At 39.9% G+C, this 24,589-nt stretch overlaps 1 protein-coding gene across 1 annotated transcript in view; it reads right to left on the minus strand.

The window, feature by feature from the left end:
• Rasef (RAS and EF-hand domain containing) overlaps positions 1-15,769 on the minus strand; it is a 74,197-nt gene extending 58,428 nt beyond the window's left edge. The window contains exon 1 of the mRNA XM_036177332.1: positions 15,429-15,769. Coding sequence (XP_036033225.1) covers positions 15,429-15,769 — 341 coding nt within the window. The remainder of the gene's footprint in view (positions 1-15,428) is intronic.
• Between the last annotated feature and the right edge of the window lie 8,820 nt (positions 15,770-24,589).

Raw genomic sequence — 24,589 nt, forward strand, 5'->3', positions numbered from 1 at the left:
AAATTCTGTTTTGTGCTAGAGACCTCATAATTAACCACTAACATCCTACTGCTTCTCAATTCTGCTAAATACCTGAACTTTGGCGGAAGAAATGGGATTCAAAAGTAATCGACAGAACGTTGAAACACTATATGATATGAATTACAAATTAACTATGCTGCTAAATTAGGCATATATATATCCCTATCCCTGTTGCTTTAAATTTCTTAGGACCTTTTCTTCTAAATAAATTGCTCAATCCATTCAGAGGCTAATCTTGATTCTTAAAAACTATTCAAGCATTATTAGTGAACTCATAATAGTAAGTCACTTTATATGATGATTTAAGATACTCAAATCTGTCATTCATCACTCCTCCCATTAGAGCTCAGGACAAACACTGGTTGTAAAAATAATCCACATTATTAGAGAATAGTAAATCAACAACAACAATCTCTTCTTCTATGAGATCATCCTAAGTAACTTCATTACAGAACAGGACAATTCATGTCTTTACTTGTATCATTTACACTAGTGGGGTACAAAAATCTAAAAATATACTATGTGGTAGTAATCTGTCAGAAAAATCATTCTCGGGAGTCCTTATTTATCAGCTAACTGCATAACAGTGAAACATTCCATTGCAGAAGTCTCAACAGGTCCTTCACTTTCTGTAAATGTCTAAAGTGGGAACAAATTATAGTGACATGATTCCCATTGGGTTATTTTCTGATTCATGCCTTAAACAAAGTTCTAGGAATAATTTGCAGTGAGATATATATAGAGAGAGATTAATTATGAAAAACATCCACCACTGGTAGAAAACGTGTATGCTACACAATCAACTATTATATAAGAATGCCCTGGATCCTCATTGACCCTACTTCTTATGTCAGGGACTTGTTGAAGGTATACAAAGTCATGGGTTCAATCCTCAGTACCATATAAACTAGATGTGGTAACACATACCAATAATCCTAGCACTCAGGAGGTGAAAATAGGATCAGAAAGTCAAAGCATACTGGACTATATAATTAGTTAGGAGCCAGACTGTATTTTATATGATATAGTCTCAAAAAATAAAGAAAAAAAAGTTTCTAACCCAGTCCATTTGGCTCCAGAGTGTTGCTCTCCAAGCAGGAACTAGGTCTTTACATCACAGAAAGAAAAAAGTACCTCATCCCTCTAGAGAAGAGTAAGAGTTCAATGCTTCAGGGAAAGAGTGTGGAGGCAAGAGAGATGTCCATCCTTCAGTATCAAATAAGGAATGGAGGAGTTAGCAGGAACCAGAACACACATGGCCAGAATGCACCCCAAAGACAGAGATGGAGGATATAGTTCTAAGAGTACCAGAAGCCACTGAAAGAAGCAGTGGAAGAGACAGCATGGTGAGAATAGTCTGTTAACTACTACCATTGTCTTAGTTGGGGTTTCTACTGCTGCGACCAGTGACCAAAAAGCAAGTCAGGGAGGAAAGGATTCATTTGGCTTACACTTCAACATTGCTGTTCATCACTGAAGGATGTCAAGACAGGAACTCAAACAGGGCAAGATCCTGGAGGCAGAAGCGGACCAGAGGTTGTAGAGAGGTGCTGCCTACTAGCTTGCTTCCTCTGGCTTGCTCAACCCACCTTCTTATAATACCCAAGACTAGCAGTCCAGGGATGGTACCACCCACCATCAGCTGGACCCTCCCTCATTGATCACTAAATGAGAAAATGCCTTACAGCTGTTATCTCATGGAGGCATTTCTTCAATTGAAGCTCCTTCCTCTTTGATGACTTTAGTTTGTTTCAAGTTGAACCACAAAACCATTCGGTATACTTACCTTCACATAGTTCTGTTTGAAGCAGAAATTAATATAAACACAAAGATCATTAATTACATGGCCCACCAAGATGAGCCATTCCAGGAAGTTGGGCTTCCCTGGCTTTGTTTTATATTAAACCAAAGTATTAAACCAAGGTCTCATCCAGGGCCCCTTCCCCAGATACATCTATGGCAGTTAAAGTTCCAGATGTGTTATGACACATTTTAAATACCTAAGTACTTATCTGGGCCTCATTCTTCCAAAAGTTTTAATATGCAAAGTTACTGGAAGATGAGAAAATTAACTAGAGTCGTTCAAGTAGGAAGAATTCAGATTGTAAACGACTTCCTATTCAAAACCACTGACTTTAGTATTGGAGAGTTTGCCAATGAAATCAGTACAACAGAAAGAACAGAATGCAATATGCTTCAGGTTTAGAGGAGGCACTGGTGGTGTCTTCTGACGTCATGATGAATAGTATGTAGCATGTGCAATAGAGCTCAGCAAGACTTGAATGCATCTTCCACCACCATAGCTTTTGGAGCAAGAGCCAACACCTAACCTCTCTTACTTCAGCTCCCTCAACCATACAGTGGAACAGTAGGTTTAACAGGAGAACTGACACTTATGTGTGCTCTACAGTCAAGCCTTTACTGAAGTTCACATTGTAAATATTCTGTTTCTTGCTCCTGGTTAATAAAATAACTAGATTTAAACAAAAGAAGGAGACAGACAGCTCCTTCAGGGCTCAAGTAATGTCCAGAAAAGCTGGGACATAATAGGCATCAAGCACAGAGGGCAGAAAGAGGCTGTCCTGACCCTGAGCAACTGAGTATTCAGTGTTCTGCCTTCAGAGATTCAGTCAGTACTCACACTATTTCAATTTACAAGTTATGTTTTAATTAATTAGTAATGCATTTATATTCTTCAATAAACCCTAAACCCTAACACCAAAAAGACTAACTAAAACAAACAAAAAGTTTAATTTCTTTACTGGCTGGTTTTGTGTGTCAACTTGACATGAGTTAGAATCATCAGAGGAATTAGTCTCAGTTGAGGAAATGCCTCCTTGAGATTCAGCTGTAATGCATTTTCTCATTTAGTGATCAATGGGGGAGAATCCAGCCCATGGTGGGTGGTGCCATCCCTGGGCTGCTGGTCCTGAATTCTATAATAAAGTGAGCTCAGCAAATCCTGGGAAGCAAGCCAGTAAGCAGCACCCCTGCATGGCATCTACATCAGCTTTTGCCTCTGGAATCCTGACCTGTTTGAGTTCTTGTCCTGACTTCCTTCAGTGATAAACAGCAATGCTAAAGTGTAAGCCCAAGTAACTCCTCCCTTCCCAACTTGCTTTTTTGGTCATGGTGTTTTGTCACAGGAATAGAAACTCTAACCAAGACAATCTTTTAATAAAAATAAATAAATAAGTAAATAAGCATCATCAAACTTCCCTTTTTCCAAAAAATTGGTAAACTCCTAACTGCTCATCAGCTGTACTGTCACAACAGAGAAGAGGATGGAGTGAATAATTAAATCATGGTGGTAATGCTGGTATCAAAAAGGGTCATTGAGGACAGCTAGAAAAACAATAGTCGATAATAACAGACAGATGAATATCACTCATCAAATGGAACATATTATGTCCAAGCAGGGTGAATAGAAAGGAAAGCAGATGGGTGCTATCTAGAAACTACTCTTTCCATGTTTTTGCTATGTCTGAAGACTCCCAGAAAAAAAAAAAAAAACTGTGCATTTAAAACAAGACCTCAGTCAACACTTATTCTCCACAACAGTGTCCTGTGGTGGTATCTTCAATGGCATGAGAAGTAGAGATGTAAATCTGAAGAAGCAATATTATCTAAGTCTTAGAGGTTCACTGATAAACTCCCTACAAAGTGTGACTATTCCACAAGATCAAAGGACTGCCACTCTCAATTCCACACATTTCTGGTTTCAGATGTTCTTGTATAGATGCAAAGAATGAGGTGAAAACTATTAATGTGCTCTCCAGAAAGAGAAGAAACTTCACAGAAGTCAATGAGCTGGTTTTCTGGAGGCATAAGATGTTTCAAAAACTCATGTTTGCTAATTCCAAAATGGATTTATCTTTTTCCATCCACTGAATGGAATTAAAGCAAAGTGTTCAGAAGTTCATTATGCCAAAGAGAAACATCCAACCTCATGAAAAATGCTGCTATGGTGATGGATGGCTCATAGTTGAAGGAGAGAACTGACTCCCACAGCTGTCCTCTAGCCTACACACACACACACACACACACACACACACACACACACACACACACACACATCATCATCATCATCATCATCATCATAATAAATAAAATATTTTTAGTAAATTAAGAAATCAATGGGGAAACATATAGTCTTTATCTGTATCCTTATTTTTCAAAAGACAGGACTACATTCATTTTCATAACTTGATAGTATTCCACTACATATGTATATCATATTTTTACATTAGCTAGAGATTGATGGACACCTAGGTTAATTAAAAACCCCTGATATTATGGATAGTATAATAAAAAACACAGGTTGAAGAGGGTACAAAAAGTGACTGCCAGAAGAAGGTTGAAAAACTGGTACTCATATAGATATAAGTGGAAATTTCCAACATTCTATAGCAAAACAGGAGGTTATAACTCAGGACAAACTGTTAGGGAATTTATGAGTAACCAGAAAAGAGGAACGTGAAGGCTCCCGACACAAAGTAATGAAAAGAAGATGGAAATGTTCTCTATAATTTGATCAGCACACAGAGCATGCGTGTGTTAAAATTTTCACACCTATGAGTGTTGATCAATTCTTCTAATATTTAAGGAGACTGAATTGTTAACTGCCTGATTTGATCATTATATACTATACATATGTTTTATGTGTACTAAGTTAGCAGGTTTTACCCTATAAGTGCATCCAATTAACAAAATTACTAATGAAAACAAGATCTCTGTGAAGTAGAAATGTACCTGGAGGTGATGCTGTACACGTTGTAACCAGGCAGTTCTACCCAATGAGAACACAGACTCACAGAGTTTTTACTCTTCACACATGATAATAGGATCAAAGTGTGACCTTTTTTTAGTCACTGGACTGACCTTTGTTTGGGAGCTATTTACATCTTTGAAGAATAACCCAGTAAACCACCTCAGATAGCATCTATTTCTGTAGAGTCTCCTAAGCTTTATTATGTTTTTTCAAAAGTAGTTGAAAAGCATTAATCAATTTTAAAAGTTTGAGCAAATTGGAACCAAAAGGAGAGTAAAGAACTAAACATACTGATGAGGGGAGCTTGTTGATGAGATTTAATTCTAAAGTTTAGTCATTAAAATTGAACATATCTCAACTGATGTTTGCTGGGCCTCCTTATTTGTTCAATGATTTGATTTATATTCAGTTATATTCCATAACAGAATAGAATGAACCTGAAGAATCAACAATTTTGGAGAATCTAAGTATGATTAAACCTAAGAATAATAAGTGAAGACACTTTCTTTATCCAGTCTTGTCTTATAGAAATTAAATTAAATAAGTGTTTATCAAAAAAGGACTTTGAAGAACAGCAAAGACAGCCACAGTACCAGCCAGGGGTCCATGAACATACATGTCACCACAGGTTTTCAGACCAAAAGAAAAAAACTGCTAAAAGCATGCTCATTACTTCTTCAATTACACTTGAACAGGAGTGCTCTTTAGTCAAAAACAGTCTCATCTACAGAGAGCAGTCAACTGCTAATGTCTTCAAATTTTAATTTAATAATCTTAGTAACAGTAATAATCATAATTATGTAGCTATCAACACTGCAAGCAGAACTATGAAAACAGCACAGCAGAACAGGATCACACTGAAGAAGACCCTCCTCCAGAGAGAATGAGACTCAAACATGGGGAAGGACATCCAGAGTTTACATAGCTGAGATGACTCTGTCCTGAGCAACTGGGATTACACACACCTGCACTACCCTGGATATCTTTATATATGTCAGAAATAACATTCTTTTAAGAAACACTTTCAATAGAACCATTTTATAAAACTACCTACAATAAGAAAAATTTGTCAGATTAGAAAACAGAATTCCAATAAAATCATATTATTTAAAGTATATTAGCTATCCTCATTTTCAGTATCTTGCCACAGTGACAGCAAGCAAACATAATTTCTACACCACATAATCAGGTTTTGAATAAACCATATTCTGCCCATATAGTGGAGAGATGGACCTCAACCAAACAGCCAAAGCCTTTAACACACACTGCTGATCTCCAGTTAAGATAGAATCACATTGTTGACCTTCACCCCTCCCAGAGTCTCCTTCCGGGTCTCCAGCCTTCCACCCAGACTCAAGCAGTTTGGACCTGCTTCTGTAACAAGTGAATTCTTGAAAATCATCTAGACTCCTCACTAGTCCAGAACAGGAAATGTAGACGAGTGTATATTTATTTACTCATGCATAGGTTCTACTTCTCCCTAAAGACTCTAATATTAAAGAAGCATGAGTCACTGAATGCTATCTGGGGCTTAACTACACAGAAACAAATTCACCAGCTTCTCGGGCCATGGTTATATTAACCACCAGAACTGGAATTGAACCTCAGTTTTCAAGGGTTCCTATTTTAAGTTTAGCCACTATACCAATCTAGATAACAGGTTTGCAACCTTTAACTTAAAGTCACCTCACTGAAACCTTGCAGGAGAGAGGTGATGCATTGTCCTTTTACATCAACACAAAACCCTCACATTTTCACTCAGAATAAATCAAATGTTGTCTATAACCCTAATCTCAAACATCATATGTGTCTGTATCCAATGTTAGGATTACTGTACTGTAATGCATGCCTGCATGCATGGTCCTTTGACATCAGTTAACTCTTTGGTGAAGTGTGCAACACACATACACACACACACACATACACACACAGGGGGATGTGGAAGGAGAAGGAGAGTGAGAGAAAGATTGTGGCTGATAAGGTTTTATGCCTGGAGTGGCATCCACAGAAAACAGGCCCCATATAGCTGTAAGTAGTAGTGTATGGATGAAAGCCACACTGGATGACACCTCTTGAGCCATAGTTTTCTACTTGCCACAATCCCATACCTCCTTCCTTCACTCTTTCTTCACCTTATAAAAAAAGAAAATAGACAGCAAAATCTTATATTTCATTTTTATTCAAACATCTATAGGTTTTTAGAATTTTGAATTTTAAACAACTAACATGACTTTTTATCGTGTAGTCTTTCTTTTAGATTGTCACTGTTTATTTGAATATTCTGGTTACAGAAGTGTACAGTCACAGCCTGAGGCAAAGGTAGGATAGAAAAACAGGAGAAAACATTGAGATATGGGAACAAAAAGGAGCTCCTCATCTTGGAGTCTGGTTGAAGTCTCTCATTACCTGAGAATCAGAAAGTCCAATGCAGATTACCCTATTTACTACCTGCCCTGAATCAGCATTTCATGGAGCCAGATCATGAACTCCAGAATCACCCACAAAATCTGATAAGCCCCACAGAAACTTCTGAAGATATTTACAGAAATCTTCTAAGCCCACAGTAGGTGTAATCCTGGGCTAAGATTTCATGCCTCTGCCTAACCATGCTGAGATGACTTCTGACACCTCATTCCCATATCAACGAACAGTGGCCAGAAGAATGAACAAGAAGCACAATTTTGTTGGGCCACAAACTAACAATATGGACTAACAACAAACAAGAATCCAAACAAGCACTCAACAAATGTGAGACTAGACATCTAGACCAGAAAACACTATCAATAACCAAATTCTAGGTGCCTAAGACCCATCACAAAATGTCAAACATGAATAAACAAGACAACATGTCTCCTCCAGAAATTAGCAACCTCATTGAAATATTCTCTGTAAAAAAGCAACTCCTAGATAATTATTACTTCTAGAACAACAAGACAGTGACTATAAATATGTACAAAGACACAGACTCAAACTGGAGCCTAAGTAGAAGCATCACCCCGACTGATTGAGCATTCATGATACAATGTACTGCTTGTTACCAGAGGAGAAAGGTAATTATCAGTATCACCCAGCTACAAGCCCTGTGACCTACAATGGTGACCTGGTGAGCTTGCCTGCTAGATATACTGATGCAATAGTGGCACAACCATTTTTTTTTTATTAGACTTAAGGCCCACTCCTTAAGATGTAGCCCCTAACTGACACTGCCAAAATGGCCAAGAATCTGAGACTTTGATAGGTAACTGGGGCCCAATGGAAAAACCAACTACAATTACTGCATTAAAGGAATATAGCAAAAAGATGACTCTTAATGACACACTGCTAGACTCATAAGTCAGTGCCTTGCTCAACGCACACCAGAGACACTTCTTACATAGATGAGGATTAACACAGAGAGCCACAACAAGCCAACATACAGAGTGAGCAACTTTGAAACATTCAGTCCTAAATGGGATGGTTTCATCAAATTCCTCTCTTCAAGGTCTAATAGCTATGAAGAAGAGGAGGCAAAAAGATAGTAAGAGCCAAGCAAAAGTCTTCTGGACACAAAAGGACTGACATACAAACTCAGGGACTGTGACAACATGCACAAGACCTGCTAGACAGGGTCCCAATGCTAAGAGTGGTATGTGGGCACAGGGTCCAACCCCTAACCAAGAAGCTATCTACAATCCACGCCCATTGCAAAAGGAAAATTAGTTTTCTCCAATGGAATCTCACAGAATATATTAGTCACACTTCAAAGAAAGGCCTCATGTCCATGAGTAGTTGGCCAAGACAAAATGAACTCAGTGGTATTTTTGTGGACTTTTTGTTTTATTTTGCTTTGTTTTCACATTGTTTTTTATTTCATGGATCTTTTGTTTGCTTATTTTGATATTCATTTTAATGGAGTATTTTTATGTTTCTTGATTTTTTTTTCTTGGCATTTTGTTTCTTTTCTGTTTTTTTAGAGAAAGGGAGAAAATTGAGTAGGTAGGAAGGTGGGAAAGATCTGGGAGGAATTAGGGAAGAACAAATGATCAAAATATATTGCATGAAAAAATTTCAATAAAAAAATTAAGAAAGAAATGGTAAAAACAATATGCAATACTATGAAAGAGGATATGAACAAATGCCTAAAGAAGGCCTGTGAAAACAAACAGTTGAAGGAAATAATACAAGCAATTCAAGAGCAAGGCACTCCAAACTGTCTGAAGGTAACCATAGTTCATTATAGCAGTAAAATGGACATGTCTCCATAGAGATGTATGATGCTAATGAGATGATACTCCAGGGGTCACTCAAATTTTGGAGGTTATGGCCATTGCTACTGGTTGCTCACCATAACTGGGTGATTCTGTTGCTGAAGACAACACACATTTGGTCACAGAATACAAAGAAATCATGCTAGAACTGATCTGGAAGCTTTCTCAGTACTTTACAGACTTCATAGTGTAGTAAGTCACTATGCTGGCATCTGGGGGAGAAAAGTCAGCAATAGTCTTCCCTAGATTTATTCCCTGTATTCTAGAATACCAACTTGCTTGCAAGAGATGTTTACTGGTGAAACAATGGCACAACTATTTGGAGGAAATCACCAACTGATTTCTGATCAGACCTGAAGCCCATCCTAATGAAAGAATCAATGCCCTAGACCTATTCGAACAGCACCCCCAGCTGGAGACCAAGTGTTCAAACTGCTGTGTACATGATCAAAAGCCCACAGCTGGGGAGGTGATAGGCACTAGGGGTGAACCTACTTCTGTTGTTCTGTGTAGTGGTTTGAATGATAAATTCCCTATTGGATCAGCTATTTGAATAATTGGTCCCCAGTTGGTAGCACTGTTTGAGTAGGTTTTAGAGGTGTTGTCTTGCTGGAGAAAGTAGGTCCCTGAGGACCAACTTTATGGTTTCAAATCTACCCACCATTACCAGTTGTCCTTTCTCTGGTTGGTTCAAGACAAGAGGTCTCAGCTTTTACCCTGGCTACCATGTCTGCTGCTTGCTTTGCAGCCCTGATAGACTCTGGAACCAAATAATCCCTTCTGTTAGGAGCTAGGCTGATCCAAGTCTTTCTCAGAGGCCTTGATGAAAGAACAAAGAGAACACTAGTTCCATGTTCTTGCCCAGGGGCAGACTTAGCAATGTCTAGAATGGGGCTTGGGCCAGGGCCTTAAAGGAGTTATGGTTTCGGTCCCTGGGAACCTGAATTTTTCCCCTGATGAGAATGAAGTTATCAGTTCCAAAGCCATTGTGTTCCTGATTTGGTGATGCACTTGAGATACTGAGTTCCTTTTGTACAGCATTGCTTGATTAGCTTCCTGTGAGTCTGTCCCATTTTTTTTTCCCCTGAAAACTGTATAGAAGTTGATATATTTCTTTTGTTTGTTTTTTGTTTGTTTTGTTGTTGTTGTTGTTGTTTTTCAAGACAGGGTTTCTCTGTGTAGCTTTGCCCCTTTCCTGGAACTCACTCTGTAGCCCAAGCTGGCCTCAAACTCACAGAAATCTGCCTGCCTCTACTTCCCAAGTGCTGGGATTAAAGGCGTGCGCCACCACAGCCTGGCTAGAAGTTGCTATATTTCTTAATAAACTTGCTTAGTATAAGCCATCAACTTATGCAAGATTTCCTGGTCACAACTTTCTCATCTTTATTTTCTCATCCCCAGATCTCTCCCTTAGGAACTTGTCCCTGAAGAACAACCTGCTGGTCCAGTTCACACTTTCTTCTATAAGTCGCCTTAGTCATGGTGTCCTTTATCACTATAATAGAAAAGTAACCAATACAGTTATCTTCCTTCCTATCTTTCTAAGTACTGCCCTCCTCCTTCCCCAGATAAAGTCTTGACTCATTCCTATTCCTTTTCTATTGCTGTACTAGAGCACCATGTCCAATACATTTTATAGATGGAAGAGTTTATTTCTGCATGTGGTCTCAGAGGGTTAGAGTTCATGGTGTCAGAGCAGAGGAGGTAGGCAAGGCAGCTGGAACAACCTGCTGAAAATTCACATCTTGAACACCAAGCAGGAAGCCTCAAGAATAAACTCAAAATGGCAAGGGTCTCCAAACTCTCAAAGCTTGCCTCCAATGACATACCTTCTTCAACAAGGTCACATTTCCTAAACCTCCCAACCAGCACCACCAACTGAGGACCAAGTATTCAGAAACCAATATAATGGGACATCTTAATCAAACCAGCAAAGTTACAAATACATTTTGCTAAATGGATGTACTGTCAAACTGCCTCTCAAGTATTTATCTTTATATCATACTGTCCTCAGCCTTGATTAAAGAAGCTTCTCTATGCAGTGACTAGTTGTTAATGTAGATTTACGCTTGGTCAAGGTGCTGAGAAAAGCAAGTGTTGAGTACTCAGCATAAAATGAGACACCATTTCCCCTTCCAAAGTTCAGTACATATCACTTAAAAGAAGACAAAAGGATATAAGAGTTTAACTATAGGAAAATGGGAAACAGGGTAGTGTTTTATGGGCATGACGTGGTTATGGCACTCTAATTCACAGCAGCATAGTTCCTACATAATATTGGCCAGTAAACATATATTCATAGGTGCAAAGGGACTCGTAGGGGTTCATAGGGCTTCACTCTGACTAGGGGACCAATGACAGTTGAGGGTTATGGGGGAGGGGGAGGGGAGCAAGAGGAGACAAGACATCATTGTCTTCAGTGATATAGCCATATAGTTATTCATGCTCCTGTGGAGAGCTGTCCTGGTAGGTGTTTTGTTTGTTTGTTTGTTTTTGTTTTTTGTTTTGTTTTGCTTTGGTCCTGGTTTTATTTTTGTTTGTTTTTATTTGTTTGTTTGTTAGGTTGGTTGGTTGGTTTGTGGGTTTGTTGGTTGGTTGGCTTTATTTTTGTCAACTTGACACAATTCAGAGATAACTGAGAAAAGGGAATCACAGAAGAAAATGTTTCCATAGACTAGCCTATAGGCAAGACTATGACTATGGGCCATTTTCTTATCTGGCAATTGATGTGAGAGATCCAGTCCTCTGTGGAGGGTGTCACCCCTAGGGTTTGAAGTGTATATGAAAGCAGGCTGAGCAAGCCAGTAGAGTGAGCCAGTAAACAGCACTCTTCCGTGGCTCCTGGTCCAGTTACTGCCTCCAGACTCCTGCCTTGAGCTCCTTCCCTGACTTGCCTCAGTGATGGACTATAGCCTAAGAAGTGTAAGATGAAATGACCCTTTCCTTTCCAAGTTACTTTTGGGTTTTTATCACAGAAAACAGAAAAGGCCATAGCTTCACATCCATTCCCAGATGAGTATCCCTAGTTACACCAAGTGGATCACAAAGCAAAAATAAATACCTGAAAGTGGTATGGAGATGTGGTAGGGGGTGAGAGAATGAGTGGGGGAGGATAAGACAGGTCAGAGGAAATAATGTGACTAGAGTGTATTATGTAAATGTATGGATTTGTCAAATAATCGGCCAATTTAAAGAAAAAGGATATGTAACACAGCTTGAACAAGAAAGCTTAACCTGTACTAATGACTCCCAAAACCCGAAAAAATAGAAGATAAAAGCCTTAATTCCTTACATAACGGTTACTGAGCTTCTAAACTTTTTGCTCTTGACTTCCTTCCTTCCCTGGAAGTATGTCTTTTTCTAACAAACTGTTTCTATTTCTGCTACTACCTACCTATCTCTGGTCAATTCCTTTCTCTGGGAAACAAGAACTGAGAATCTTCCTGAAGTGTCTACTTCATTCAGTATGGACCAATATCACAAGAACTTTAAAAAGCAGTGGTGGGCTCTGTCCACCACTGGGGTCACTTCTCTTTACATATGCAAGAGCCAAGAACTCAATCAACAAAACTGCTTTTCACCAATATAAGGACCCAGGCTCCAGGAATTCTCTAGGCTGCACTCTAAGTCTGCTCTATACCTGGCCATCACATCCCAGCTGTTTCTCTCCCTACCTCTGGAACCTCCCTTGACCTAGCACCACTCCCCTTACTAAACTCTCTTTCATAAGTGCTTGCTTTGCTTGGCTTTCTGTTCTCATTTACTGCTATGAGACCATATTCTATCTGTATATCTGCCAGATGCAAGGTTAGAGGTCACAAACTTCCAGAATGTAAGGGAAACAGTTCCTCAATTTCCTAAGAGAAAACAAACTCACGCATGTATTAACCCACATCACAAAGGCCATTTACATTCCTTAACAGTACAATTTAATTTCTTTTCTAATCTCAAAATTATTGTGGATTGTGGAGTTTAAACCAAAAAACCACTTAATATTTTGCTTAAATGTAAAACATTTGCTGAAATGTAAAAGTAGTCAGCACTACCATGCTTTACCTCTACAAGAAGAACATCTTGTATCTAGTGTATTTTCATTTTAAGACAGGTATGGGCCTGTACAGCATCAAATAAGATACAGTATTAGTTTGGGGACAAGCTAGAAAGCCACATCTTCCTGGAGGATTCATTATTCCTGCAGAAGAAAACAGTATTTTTCATCAAATCAACCCCAATACATCACATAGTAAAATGAACAAGTACCATTTTTTTAAAGATGAGAACATTCAAGACTTTGGGTCTGGAGAGATGGCTCAACATATAAGCACTGGCTGCTCTTCCAGAGGAACTGAGTTTGGTTCCCAGCACCCATATCAGGCAGCTCACAACTACCTCTAACACACCTGAAGTCTCTGAGGGGACTGCACATACCCACAGACAGATACAAATAATTAAAAATAAATAAAAACTATTTTTTAAACCCTAAAGACAACAAAGAAAATTCTCATTTACAGCAGTCAACAATTTGTGGTTTCCTGCAAATAGCCCAGTGGTCGTTCATTACATACTGTTTAAAGAAATATTTAAGATATTGAATAAAATATTTAAAGAAATCTCTCTATGAACCTGTTATCCTTCCTTTTCTTTTTCTCCAGAAGTGTGGAACAATGCCTACGATAGTATTTGGCATCTATGGGGCATTCAAAAACGTTTATAGCATGAATTTGCCCGTATTAATGCAGGAGAATTTCAATAACAAAAAGTTGTGGGGTTTTTGTTTTGTTGTGTTTTTAATCAATAATAGATGGAAGAAAGCCAAACAGTGAACTACTGTATGAGGAAGTAGAGTGCCAGCACTCCAACTTACCAAAACAGTTTATTGCTGCCATGGCAACAATCAGGTGGCTCAATTCAGTTTGGTTCTTTTTCCCTTGAACAACACAGAAAGGCAAACATTGTACTTGTTAACCTTCCATAAGAAGGGCTTAGGACAGAAGTCTGTCAGGTGACACTGATACCTTTAGTGACCTTTGACAGCCTTTGGAAAGGCTGATGATAATCATCCACTAGTTAGGGTAAGTCCTGGTTTGTCAACTGATTGTAGAAAAGTCAATATAATCATTGAGAGGTTAAGTGTCATATGTCTGCTGCTGAAATCTAATTTAAAAAAGGGGGGAGCGTGATCATACCTACACACAGATAGTATTTCTCCCTACTTCGTTCTTAAACCATTAAATTAAAAAAAAATAATAACCAAATGTGCTGGAAAGATGGCTTAAAGAAAAGCCGTAGTCTGCAGCAACAGGGTTTAATTTTTTTTCCTCCTTCCCAGGGTGAGACGCTGTGGAGTTTGTTTTTCCCCCACGTGGATGCAAGGGACTAGCCCTCACACCCAGTTTCTCAAATAATGTCACAGTGAATAATCACTCAACCTCCCTGCACAAAATTCCCTTATCAACCAGAGAAACTGGGATGACAAAGCATGTGTTGTGGAGCAATCTAAAGGAGCCCAACACCTCCTTTCTCTGAGACCTAAGTCTTAGATACAGAAACTGCCACTTAAAATGCAGCCTTTCGGGTCTTAATAACAGCAGCCAGAGCTCAGTAAGATTGCAGCTAAATTATAAACCCAAAGCAGAAAAACTTGCAGAGAAAAGCAGAAATGCCGAGAGAGAAGAGTGAAAGTCTGATCCTAAAATCTCCCTGTACTCATCCTCTCGTTGAGAATTAAGTTACTAACTTGACAGTAAGTTATTCTTTTCCTGTCTGCAAAGTCAGAGAATATTTGGTGTGACTGTGTCATTTTTACTTACTGAATAAAAACGATTTTCAGCATAGAAGGCCTGGAATCAATTTTCTGACTTTAATTAACAGGGTAAGGCCCTTGAGGCTCCTGAATTTAAATTTCTAGGATCCTTTCTTGTTCAGTCAGAAACAGACAAACCTACTTCCCAAGTTATCCTTAAAATAAAACGAGTGATGTAGTGCCCCATCAATGAGAATGTGTATCATCCAGTGGTACTGCAACTTCATTTTCGGCCTTAGCAAACAACAAATGCACAACTTTTATATAGTATTCCAAGCTGGCAAACTGCCTAGGCTAGCTTCTGAGTGCAGCTGGGAAGCAGCAGTAGGGTGACCCGTCAGGCCTCGTGAGCCACCAAGAGTGTGCCAGCCTTGGCCGCTTCAGAGGGAGGCTACAGGTGTCAGTCACCAGGGTCCTCTCAGAAAGTGCTCAAACCTCACCCAGGGAACTTCCTCCCTACCAGTAACTCCAGATCTCTTTTCCTTCTCGGAAAAGTCACCACCAGTTATTGAACAGAAAAAACAACTCACAGATTGGGTATCCCCATTGCATAGAGCCCGCCTCCAGCGCTCGCAGGACCACGCACCTGGGAATGAGTCGGGCCTCGTCTCCTAGGCGCTCGTGGAAGTCCCGCCACGCCGGACCCGGGTTCTCTGGTTCTGCCGCATCCCAGACGCCCTGGAACTCTGCACTGTCCCGGCTGAACGCTCCACGGAAGCCGCGCGCGAACTCTGGGAAGGTGATGGCACCATCGCGGTCAGTGTCGAGCCCCAGGAACACCGCCTCCGCTTCGGCCTCAGCCACGTGCAGCTCGGCGCACAGCGCGCCGAACTCGGCACGCTCCAGGCGCCCGGAGCCCTTGGTGTCGTAGGCGGCGAAGACAGAGCGCAGCCGCGCCAGCTCCTCGGGGTCTGCGTCCGCCTCCATGGCGCCGCTGGCCACCGCCGGGCTCCCGGCTCCAGGGCTCGGCCAGAGGAGCAGGTCGGGCCGGTTCTGCCACCTGCCCACCTGCCGCGGGCGGGTATGTCCGGGTGAGGCGGGGCGCAGGCAGAGAGAGGCGCTTGCCTCCAGCTGCAGCCTCCAGATTGCTGCCCCGAGCTACCGAGTGCTACTTGGCACCTCCCAGCCGGTCGGCTCCACCTATGGTGGAGCCAAGACACAGCTTGGCTTCCAGGCTTTCGTCTGCAGCAGCTGGACGGTCTTTCTGTTCGGCTTTGGAAGACTTAGCAGGAACTAGAGGCACTCTGCCCAGATCGTAAAGAATTGTTACTCAATTTCTCCTTTCAGCACCCTGAAGATCCTGCTTGCCTATTGGAGTGCTAATTCACTGATAAAAGAGAAAAAAGTGGGTAGGGATAAGTTCCAAACTGGCCAAAGTTATTGGCACTGTATTTATTCTCTCTTAATTCCAGATACATGGTAACTTGGCCTATATACAACTTTACTTTTCAAAAATCAAAGAAAGTACCAGAAGACCTTTCTCTAATTTTACAGAAGTTGGCATTGTCACACTGATTTCCCATATGCCTAAATTGAAACAATTTTTGTCACTCCAAGACTCCTTGGCTTAGAGAAAACTAATACCAAAATCACTTAGAGATATTAGAGATAGCATTCTTTTTTTCTTTCTTTCTTTCTTACGAGAGTCTCTCTGTAAACAGTCTTAGATGTCCTGAAACTTGATTTGTAGACCAGGTGGCCTCGGACTCATAGAGATCTACCTGCCTGCCTCTGCCTCCCAAGTGCTGGGATTAAAGGCATGGGCCACCACGACTGGTTTCTTTTTACGTTTTTTTTTTTTTTTAAATTTGTTATATAATATATTTTTGATCATGTTTTCCCCTACCCCAACTTCTCCTCTCTTCTCCCCTCCTCACCCCCCCTTTCCCACCCAACGTTATGCTCTTTCTCTCTTTCTCTCTGTGTTTCTCAAGAAACAAAACAACCAAACAAAACATTCAAACAAAGGAACAAAAAACAGTAAGACAAAAACAAAAAACAAAAACAAAAAGCTAAAACTAAAACACAATAAAAATCCGGGGCGGGGCAAGGGGCATGGAGTTTGTTTTGTGCTGACCAAGTACTCCTGGGCATGTGGCCTGCATTGATATACCAGTGACATTCCATTGGAGCAAACTGAGTTTCCATCTGCCACCAGCTGGCAATTGCATATGGTTTCTTGATTAGGGGTGGGACTTTGCACCCACTTCCCCTTTACAGTGTTGAGATTTTGTCAGGCATGAACATGGCTGCTTCAATCTTGTTAGTTCATTTGCACATCAGTCCTATTGTGTCTGGAACACACTGTTGCCTTAGAGTCATCTACTACCCCTTACAGACTTTGTGCCACCACCTCCATATAGATTCCTGGAAACCTTGAAGAAGAGATTTGATAAAGGCATTCCATTTAGGGCTGAATGCTCCACAGAGTCACCCTCTGTGCATTGTTCAGTTGTGGGTCCCTGCACTGCGTTATTGCTATTGACTGCAGGAAGAAGCTGCTCTGATGACTGAGCAAGGCACTGATCTGAGTATAGCAATATATCATTAGGAGTCATTTTATTTTTATGTCCTTTAGCAGAATAAGAGTAGTGGGCATTTTCCTACGCCCATGCTCTATGTGGTTGTAGGTTCTAGGCAACTTTAGCAGTGTCAGGTATGGGTTCTATCTCATAGAGCAGTCCTTAAATCCAATCAAAAGGTGGCTGTTTACTCCCCTGTTTGAGCCAGGACTATACCAACTATTATAGTCACAGGGTTAGAGTCACATTCTTTAAACAAAGAGCAGAACCATTTTGGTTTTGTCCTTTTTTTTCTTTAAACAAAACATATGAATATTACATATTCCTTTGGTTTTAGACATCTGTACTGACAATGTTAATTGTTTCCTCGACACTGACTCCTTTATGCATAGTGTCTTTAAAACTGTTCCATTTCATTCTTGCCCAGATAAGCAGTTACTCAAGCCTCTAATCCCAACAGCAGGGATTCTGAAGAAGGAGGATTTCCATGAGTTCAAGGCCAGTTTTGGCTGCAGAGCAAGACCTAGTCACATCATCATCATCATCATCATCATCATCATCATAATAATAATAACAACAACAACAAAGAAAAACTCCCATTTCCAGGAAACCCTCAGTCTGTCATAAGGCTCACTGAAAGGTTTCTCAAGCTCCTGGACTCTGAAAATACATTTAGATTACTTTCATAGTAGTCATGATATTAATTTCCTCTACCATTGGGGTTGTATTTTATGGCCATCTCTTTTCACTGTGATGTTGTATATTAGTTCTCTGTTACCATGACAAAGTGACTTACAAAGCTAGTTAAGGAAAGAAGGGTTTATTGGCCAACAGTTTCTGAGTATACATTCCATCATGACAGAGTAGATGTAGTACCAGGAGCAGGATGGTTCTGATCATGTTGCATCCACTGTTAGGAAGCAGACAAAGGTAAATGCTTCTACTTAGCTCACTTTCTTTTTTCTATTCAGTACTGAACTCAACCTCAATCCTACATCTTTCATGCCTATAGAATCCATAAAATGTGAATGACAATGTTAAGCGCTATTACCAGCTCTGGTTGGAGCTTGGCTCCCTAAGGCCATAGCTGTGTGAGCTTCTGTGTACCAACACTGAGCAACAACACTTCCTTAGGTAGTTGCTTATGAACAGGGAACTCCTTCAAGTCATAGTTTCAGTTTAGGCTCTCTCCTTTACAATGTGGACCTTTCTTGGGAACCTTTACTATTGCTCCGTTGCAGAGCACAGGCTTTCTCTTCAGTGATAGTGAACTCTTCAGTACTACAGACACTTTGTCACCTGGACTCTCTTTCAAACCAGCTCATACAACTTTCCACTCCAAAATTCACACTTTTCTTATCTTTTTGCTCCATTTTTGCTCTCCTGCTAGAGATTTAACTGAAAATGTTGAGCAATAACCACGACATTATCAAACAATTAGTCCCTGGCCTGTAAATTTTTATCCAATCAAGTGCTCAAGGCAAAGGTAAAAGGCAGCCAGATGTTTTGCCAGAATATTACATAAATGGCTCCTAGCTCAGTTCCTGATGGAATCTGTCTCCTGTGAACCCTCCTGAGGAGGGCTTCCACTGTTTATGGTTCTCTTGGTATTCCAGTCTTCTGACCTTTCACCAGAATATCCATTAAGCTATACTCATAGTATTCAAGGTCTTTTCTAGTCCATACTTCCAAATTCTCTCACATTCAACTCACAAGTCATTTCCAAAGCCCTGTGAACTTGGTCACAGCAACAGTACCAATTTTCTCTATTAGTTACTTTATATGTTCCCAGATGTATAACATTTCCTGGGGAAATGCAACACACTCATTTACTCACCCCCAGACAGGGAGCCCATAGCAGACCAAAATGTAAATACCACCAAAGTTCAACTTGGTGAACAACTGAGTTTTATTGGGATTATTTATAGGAATATAAATGTGGTGGTTTGAAAGAAAATGGCCTTTAAAAGGAGTGGCACTATTAGGAAGTATGACCTTGTTGAAGGGAATGTGTCACTGTGGGGTGGGCTCTGAGATCTATGCTCAAGCTATGCTCATTGTGCCACATAAGTGCTTCTGCTGCCTGTGGATCAAGATGTAGAACTCTCATCTCCTTTGCCAGCATCATGTCTGCCTGAATGTCACCCTCCATGATGATAATAGACTAAACCTCTAAACTGTAAGCTAGGCCCAATTAAATATTTTCCTTTATAAGATTTGCCGTGGTCATGATGTCTCTTCACAGTAATAGAAACCTAAACTAAGACCATGGATGAGGGCTTGCTTACAAGAGCATAAATGGCTCAAAGACAGTTGGATCAACAAAGCTCACTCTAGCAATAATGACAGCTCACTATATTGGAAACCTGGATCAGATTGCAAAACTTACAGGCCATCATTAGGTCAGAGAGTGTCCCTACTAGGTGGCTCAGCTATCTACCCCTCTTCCTGGAGACTTGGCTGGTGTCTGCTGCTTCTTTACAGCTTCACTTGCGTGAGAATGACTCTCAGTTATCTCTATTGTTTACTCTTGGAAGGGCAGCTGTAATGAATATCTGTTCCATGATCCTGAAGTACAGCCCTAGAGACATAGCAGGTAACTGTTCTACCAGCCTGTGACCTTGAAGTACATGCCCCTGGGGCATGGCCTCTTGGCTATCCTTAAGACCTGAGATGCACATATACAGATGCTCTCTTCTCTCCCTTGTGGGTTTGGGTGCTGAGACAGACTAGGTGGAAGAATATAGCATGGGACTATAACTTGGCTTTCCAGGACCTGAGGATAAATCTCCCATGCTGCAGTGAGTTTTCATCCCTAATAAATTCCATCACCCTTTGTAGCACAAATCTTAAATGGTCTTATTAATAAGAACAAACCCAAAGCCAGGTATTGGGGTGAACACTGGAAGATCACAGAAGCAGAACAAGCCATAGCCACCTCACCTTGCCAATTCCTCAGCTGAACCTGTTTCCTCAGACTGGAAACCTCTGTGTCCTCATCCAAATGGATCTCAGCTGAACTGCTGCTAAAAGCTTAAAAGCTTAACCAGGCCTAGTTCCTCTTTCTCATGCCTTAATTATCTTTCTGCTTCTTGCTGTCACTTACTGTGATTAAAGGCTCTTGTTACCATGCCTGACTGTTTTCAGTGTGCCTTTGAACTCACAGAGATCCAGATGGATCTCTGCCTCTGGAATGCTAGAATTAAAGGTGTGTGTGCCACCATTTTCTGGCCTCTATGTCTCTCTAGTGTCTGTTCTGTTCTCTGACCCCAGATAAGTTTATTAGGGTGCACAATATATTGGGGAACACAATATCACCACAACCATTTAAACAGATTCCATGGATTTATTTCATTAGGAGGTCCCTAACAAACCTGATAACTTTCTGTTTTAAGGCACTTCCCTGCAGGATGCAGTGTTTTTGTCTCAGAGGAAACTGCTACACAGCATTGCCAAAGAGAATGCCTTACAAAATCTATTAAGGAAGGATGGATTTATCATGGTTTACAGGTTGAAGGGACACAGACAATCATGGTAGAGAAGGCACAGCAGTAAGGGCATGTGGCAGCTGTTCATGACTGCATTTGCAGTCAGGAATCAAAAACAGATGCATGCTTATGCTCTGCATGTTTCGCTTTTTCATTCAGTTCAGAAGTGGGATTTCAGCCCATGGAATGGTACCATCCATATTTAAAATGGATCTTCCCACCTCAATTAATCTGTTTCTAGATAACCCCTCAAAGATATGGCCAGAGGCTTGTCTCTTCAGGAAACTAGATCCTGTCAAGTTGTCAATGTGAGCCATCATACACAGTATTTAAGGTTGTTGCTCAGGATGGATTAATTTATTATTTATCACTGGAGTTTTTTAAAGCATGGAGATTGTGGAGGGGTCGGCCTGGTACATTCCTTCTGGACAAAGGCCATTTAACATAAAGTTCAATGCTGGACTTCTGAGAGAGTCTTCTTCCTTAATTGGTGCACTGAGTGTGGCCACACTCAAAGGGATTGATCCTCCATGAATGGTAGACTGGCTATGTGCACACTAGCAGAACTGCCTGAGATGTATTAATAATTATACAGTCATGCACAAATGTAGCTAGTCAATGATGATAGCCATTCTATCAGAAGTTTGGTCTCAGCAGCCTCCTTCCTAACTGAATGTAGTGACATGTGATCAGAAACCTAATATGTCAATAAGCTTTATAATTATTGCAATGGGCTTTTTCATAAGCACTGATATCATGAACTTTCCTGTTCTTCTAAACATTGATTTTTTTTCCATGTAATGTAAAAACTGACTATCTTGGTAATGCTTTTTAAGTTTTACACCTATGACAATTAAACTGACTCTGTAAAATCAACAATGGATGTGTTTTCAAGACAATGAGTTGTTTGTGTACTGCTTAGGTTGCAGTGTTTTCTTAAAGATTGTTCAAAGAACTTCATTTATGATTAGCACCCAGTGTTTCATGTCTTCTTTGACCTATTCTCCCTCTTCCACAGCCTTTGCATGAAAAAGTCATCAAGAAACACATATATTACAAATGTCACGTGCAAACATCTTATTTCCACTAATATTGACCTACTCCTCTGACCAGCTAGATGAGGTTTTTTTGTTTTGTTTTTTTACCATTTCCTAGTAACATAGCCAATACACAGTCATTTTTAAACAGTAGCAATTTATTTGTGCATAAATTCTTTGTCATCCTTGTGGGCAGGGTTTAGCAAGGTGGTTTTAGTGTTTGTTGTCTCTGGTCATTTACCAAGCTTCTGTAAGGTGGAGAGAGGTACCGGGTGGTGTCTGGCCCATGCCTTTGGAAGGCAGGCACTGGCTGATTCACACAGTGGCAGTATTCCAAGACAGTAAGTCCCTATGCACAAGTGGTTTTTTTGTTTTTTTTTTAATTTCAGCATGTGTCATAGTTGCTGCTGTTCTGTAAACCAGAACAAGTCATGTAAGAAATGCCTATGTCAATGTGAAATGGAACCGCACAAAGTCATGGATATTGAGATATGTGTTACTCAGCAACCCATTACTCCACAACAGCTTATATCAGGGACACTGTGACAATGACTCACATATATTCTCCATCTTATCCAGCTTGGCTTGTAGGTCATTACACTACCACAACTGAACAGTCATTTTTAAGCACTTGTTATTGTTATTCACGAGCTAAGTGTTCCCAATCATGTGGCAATGTTATTCTTCCTGGCACATTTGGTACTACCTGGAAGCAGTTTTGACATTTGTCTTAATTTGAGAAGAGGAAAATGATACCAGAATCTAGTAGATAGGCTATAAATACTCTGAATATTCTGTAATGCTCAGATTAACTTAAGCCCAGCATAAAGTCATCTGGTGAAAATACCAATACTACAAAGGTTTAAAAGACACCTTACCTGAAAACTTATTCCATGTGTTCTAATTAGAGAGAACCAAGGGAACACTTGAGATGGGCATTCCAAGTCCTCACCAATCTGGTCCTACTGTATGAATCCAAATCGTTATCCATTTGGCCATATTTACCATGTAACTAAATTATTAGCCCTTTATTAGGAGGATAAATACAAGCATAAATCTGGCTTCTCTCTCACACCACATTATACTGTTTATCAGTGTCTGTGGAATAGGATCGATCCAGTTCCCACAGCTTCATTGCAATCTGTCTCTTACAAGTTGTCATATCATGTAACAGGCTTCAGCAACTCTTGGAACTTTACTAGCAGGGCTCTGTGAGGAAAGCCAAGTAAGATACAGAAGTTTTTCTATTACTGTATTACAAACAAAAACAGCAAGCCAAGAATTGGAGATAACACAGGACCCCTTGACAGCCAAAGTCACCTCCGTGGTTTCTAGGGACAGCCTGTTCCCTGGTTGTTGGAGGAATTAACAAATCAGAAATAAACTTAAAGTAAGCTTCTTAAAGATTCCCTTGGGGGAAAAAAGAGTTTTGTGGTGGGATATGCTGCAAACACAAAAGATTTTGGAAAATGGATTGGGGATTTAGCTCAGTGGTAGAGCACTTGGTTAGCAAGCATAAGGCCCTGGGTTCAGTCCTCAGCTCCGGAAAGGAAAAAAAAAAAAAGAACTCCTTTAATTCAGCAGGTTTTATTAATATATTTGTGCATAATTAATTGTACATGCTTAACAAGGAGGAAATTGGAAGGGAAGAATTTATGAAGGAATGGAGGGAGGACAAGGAAGGGGGAAAGTGATGTAATTCATTTTAATTAAATGTATGAAAAAATTTAAATAAAAGAAAAAACAGAAAAAAAAAAGATTTGGGAAAATAGTTATACTGAATCCTTTCTGGAATGAGATAAATCTATTAACATTTCCTAATTGTATTTGATTACTAAAACCTTTAGTTTGGGGTTTGAGTTGGTCTTTAATTAAATAAATTCCTATGGAATAAATGTTCTTAAAATTGTATTTTGTGAAAATTTATGTTAGTAAAAGTAGGGAGTCATAATAAGTGATCATTGTGGTACATTAGCCCACTTTCCCATAACAGAAGTGAACACCACCCTGGAAACCTGCTTTTTAGCTGCTAAGTGGGAAAAGCTTTTAATGAAAATGCATTGTAATCTGCAGTGTAGGGTTTCCATTAGTCACAAGAGCCTTTCTCACACAAGGACTTAATTCTGCACTAGCTCTGCCCTAGAAAGATCCAATATGCCAATTAAGATGAAACTAAATATCCCACAAATGCTCCACCACGAAGAGACTATTCTGTAAGTCCAGGAATGCTCAGAAATAATTGCATCAGTGTATGGGTTTTACTTCTCAAGAATATATGCTCATTATTTAACATTTCCAGGAACTGAAAGGAAAAATGTTGAAATGTCCAAAGACGAATGCATACTTAAATATATATGTCTAAATGCATGAAAAAATAATTAATACTACTATACCCCTACTGAGATTTATCAAATATGAAAATCGCATGACATTTGCTTCTGGTCTAGTTTTCAAGTAAAACATTATAGACCTCCCCATTTGATAGTATTCTGTTTCTGTAATTAGTATATTAACATTGTTTGTGAGTGTGTTAGCAATTACAAAACTTTACTTTAGTAAACCTCTTAGTAGTATAACAACATAGATATTGGGGTAGTAAAATGGCTCAGCAGGTAAAAGCTCTTGCTGTCCAAACCTGATAATCCATATTTGTTTCCCAGATCCCACAGTGGAAGAAAAAACTGAACTAGGTCCTGAAAG

Source organism: Onychomys torridus, chromosome 2 (assembly GCF_903995425.1).
Source record: "Onychomys torridus chromosome 2, mOncTor1.1, whole genome shotgun sequence".
In the NCBI taxonomy this organism is placed as follows: Eukaryota; Metazoa; Chordata; class Mammalia; order Rodentia; family Cricetidae; genus Onychomys; species Onychomys torridus.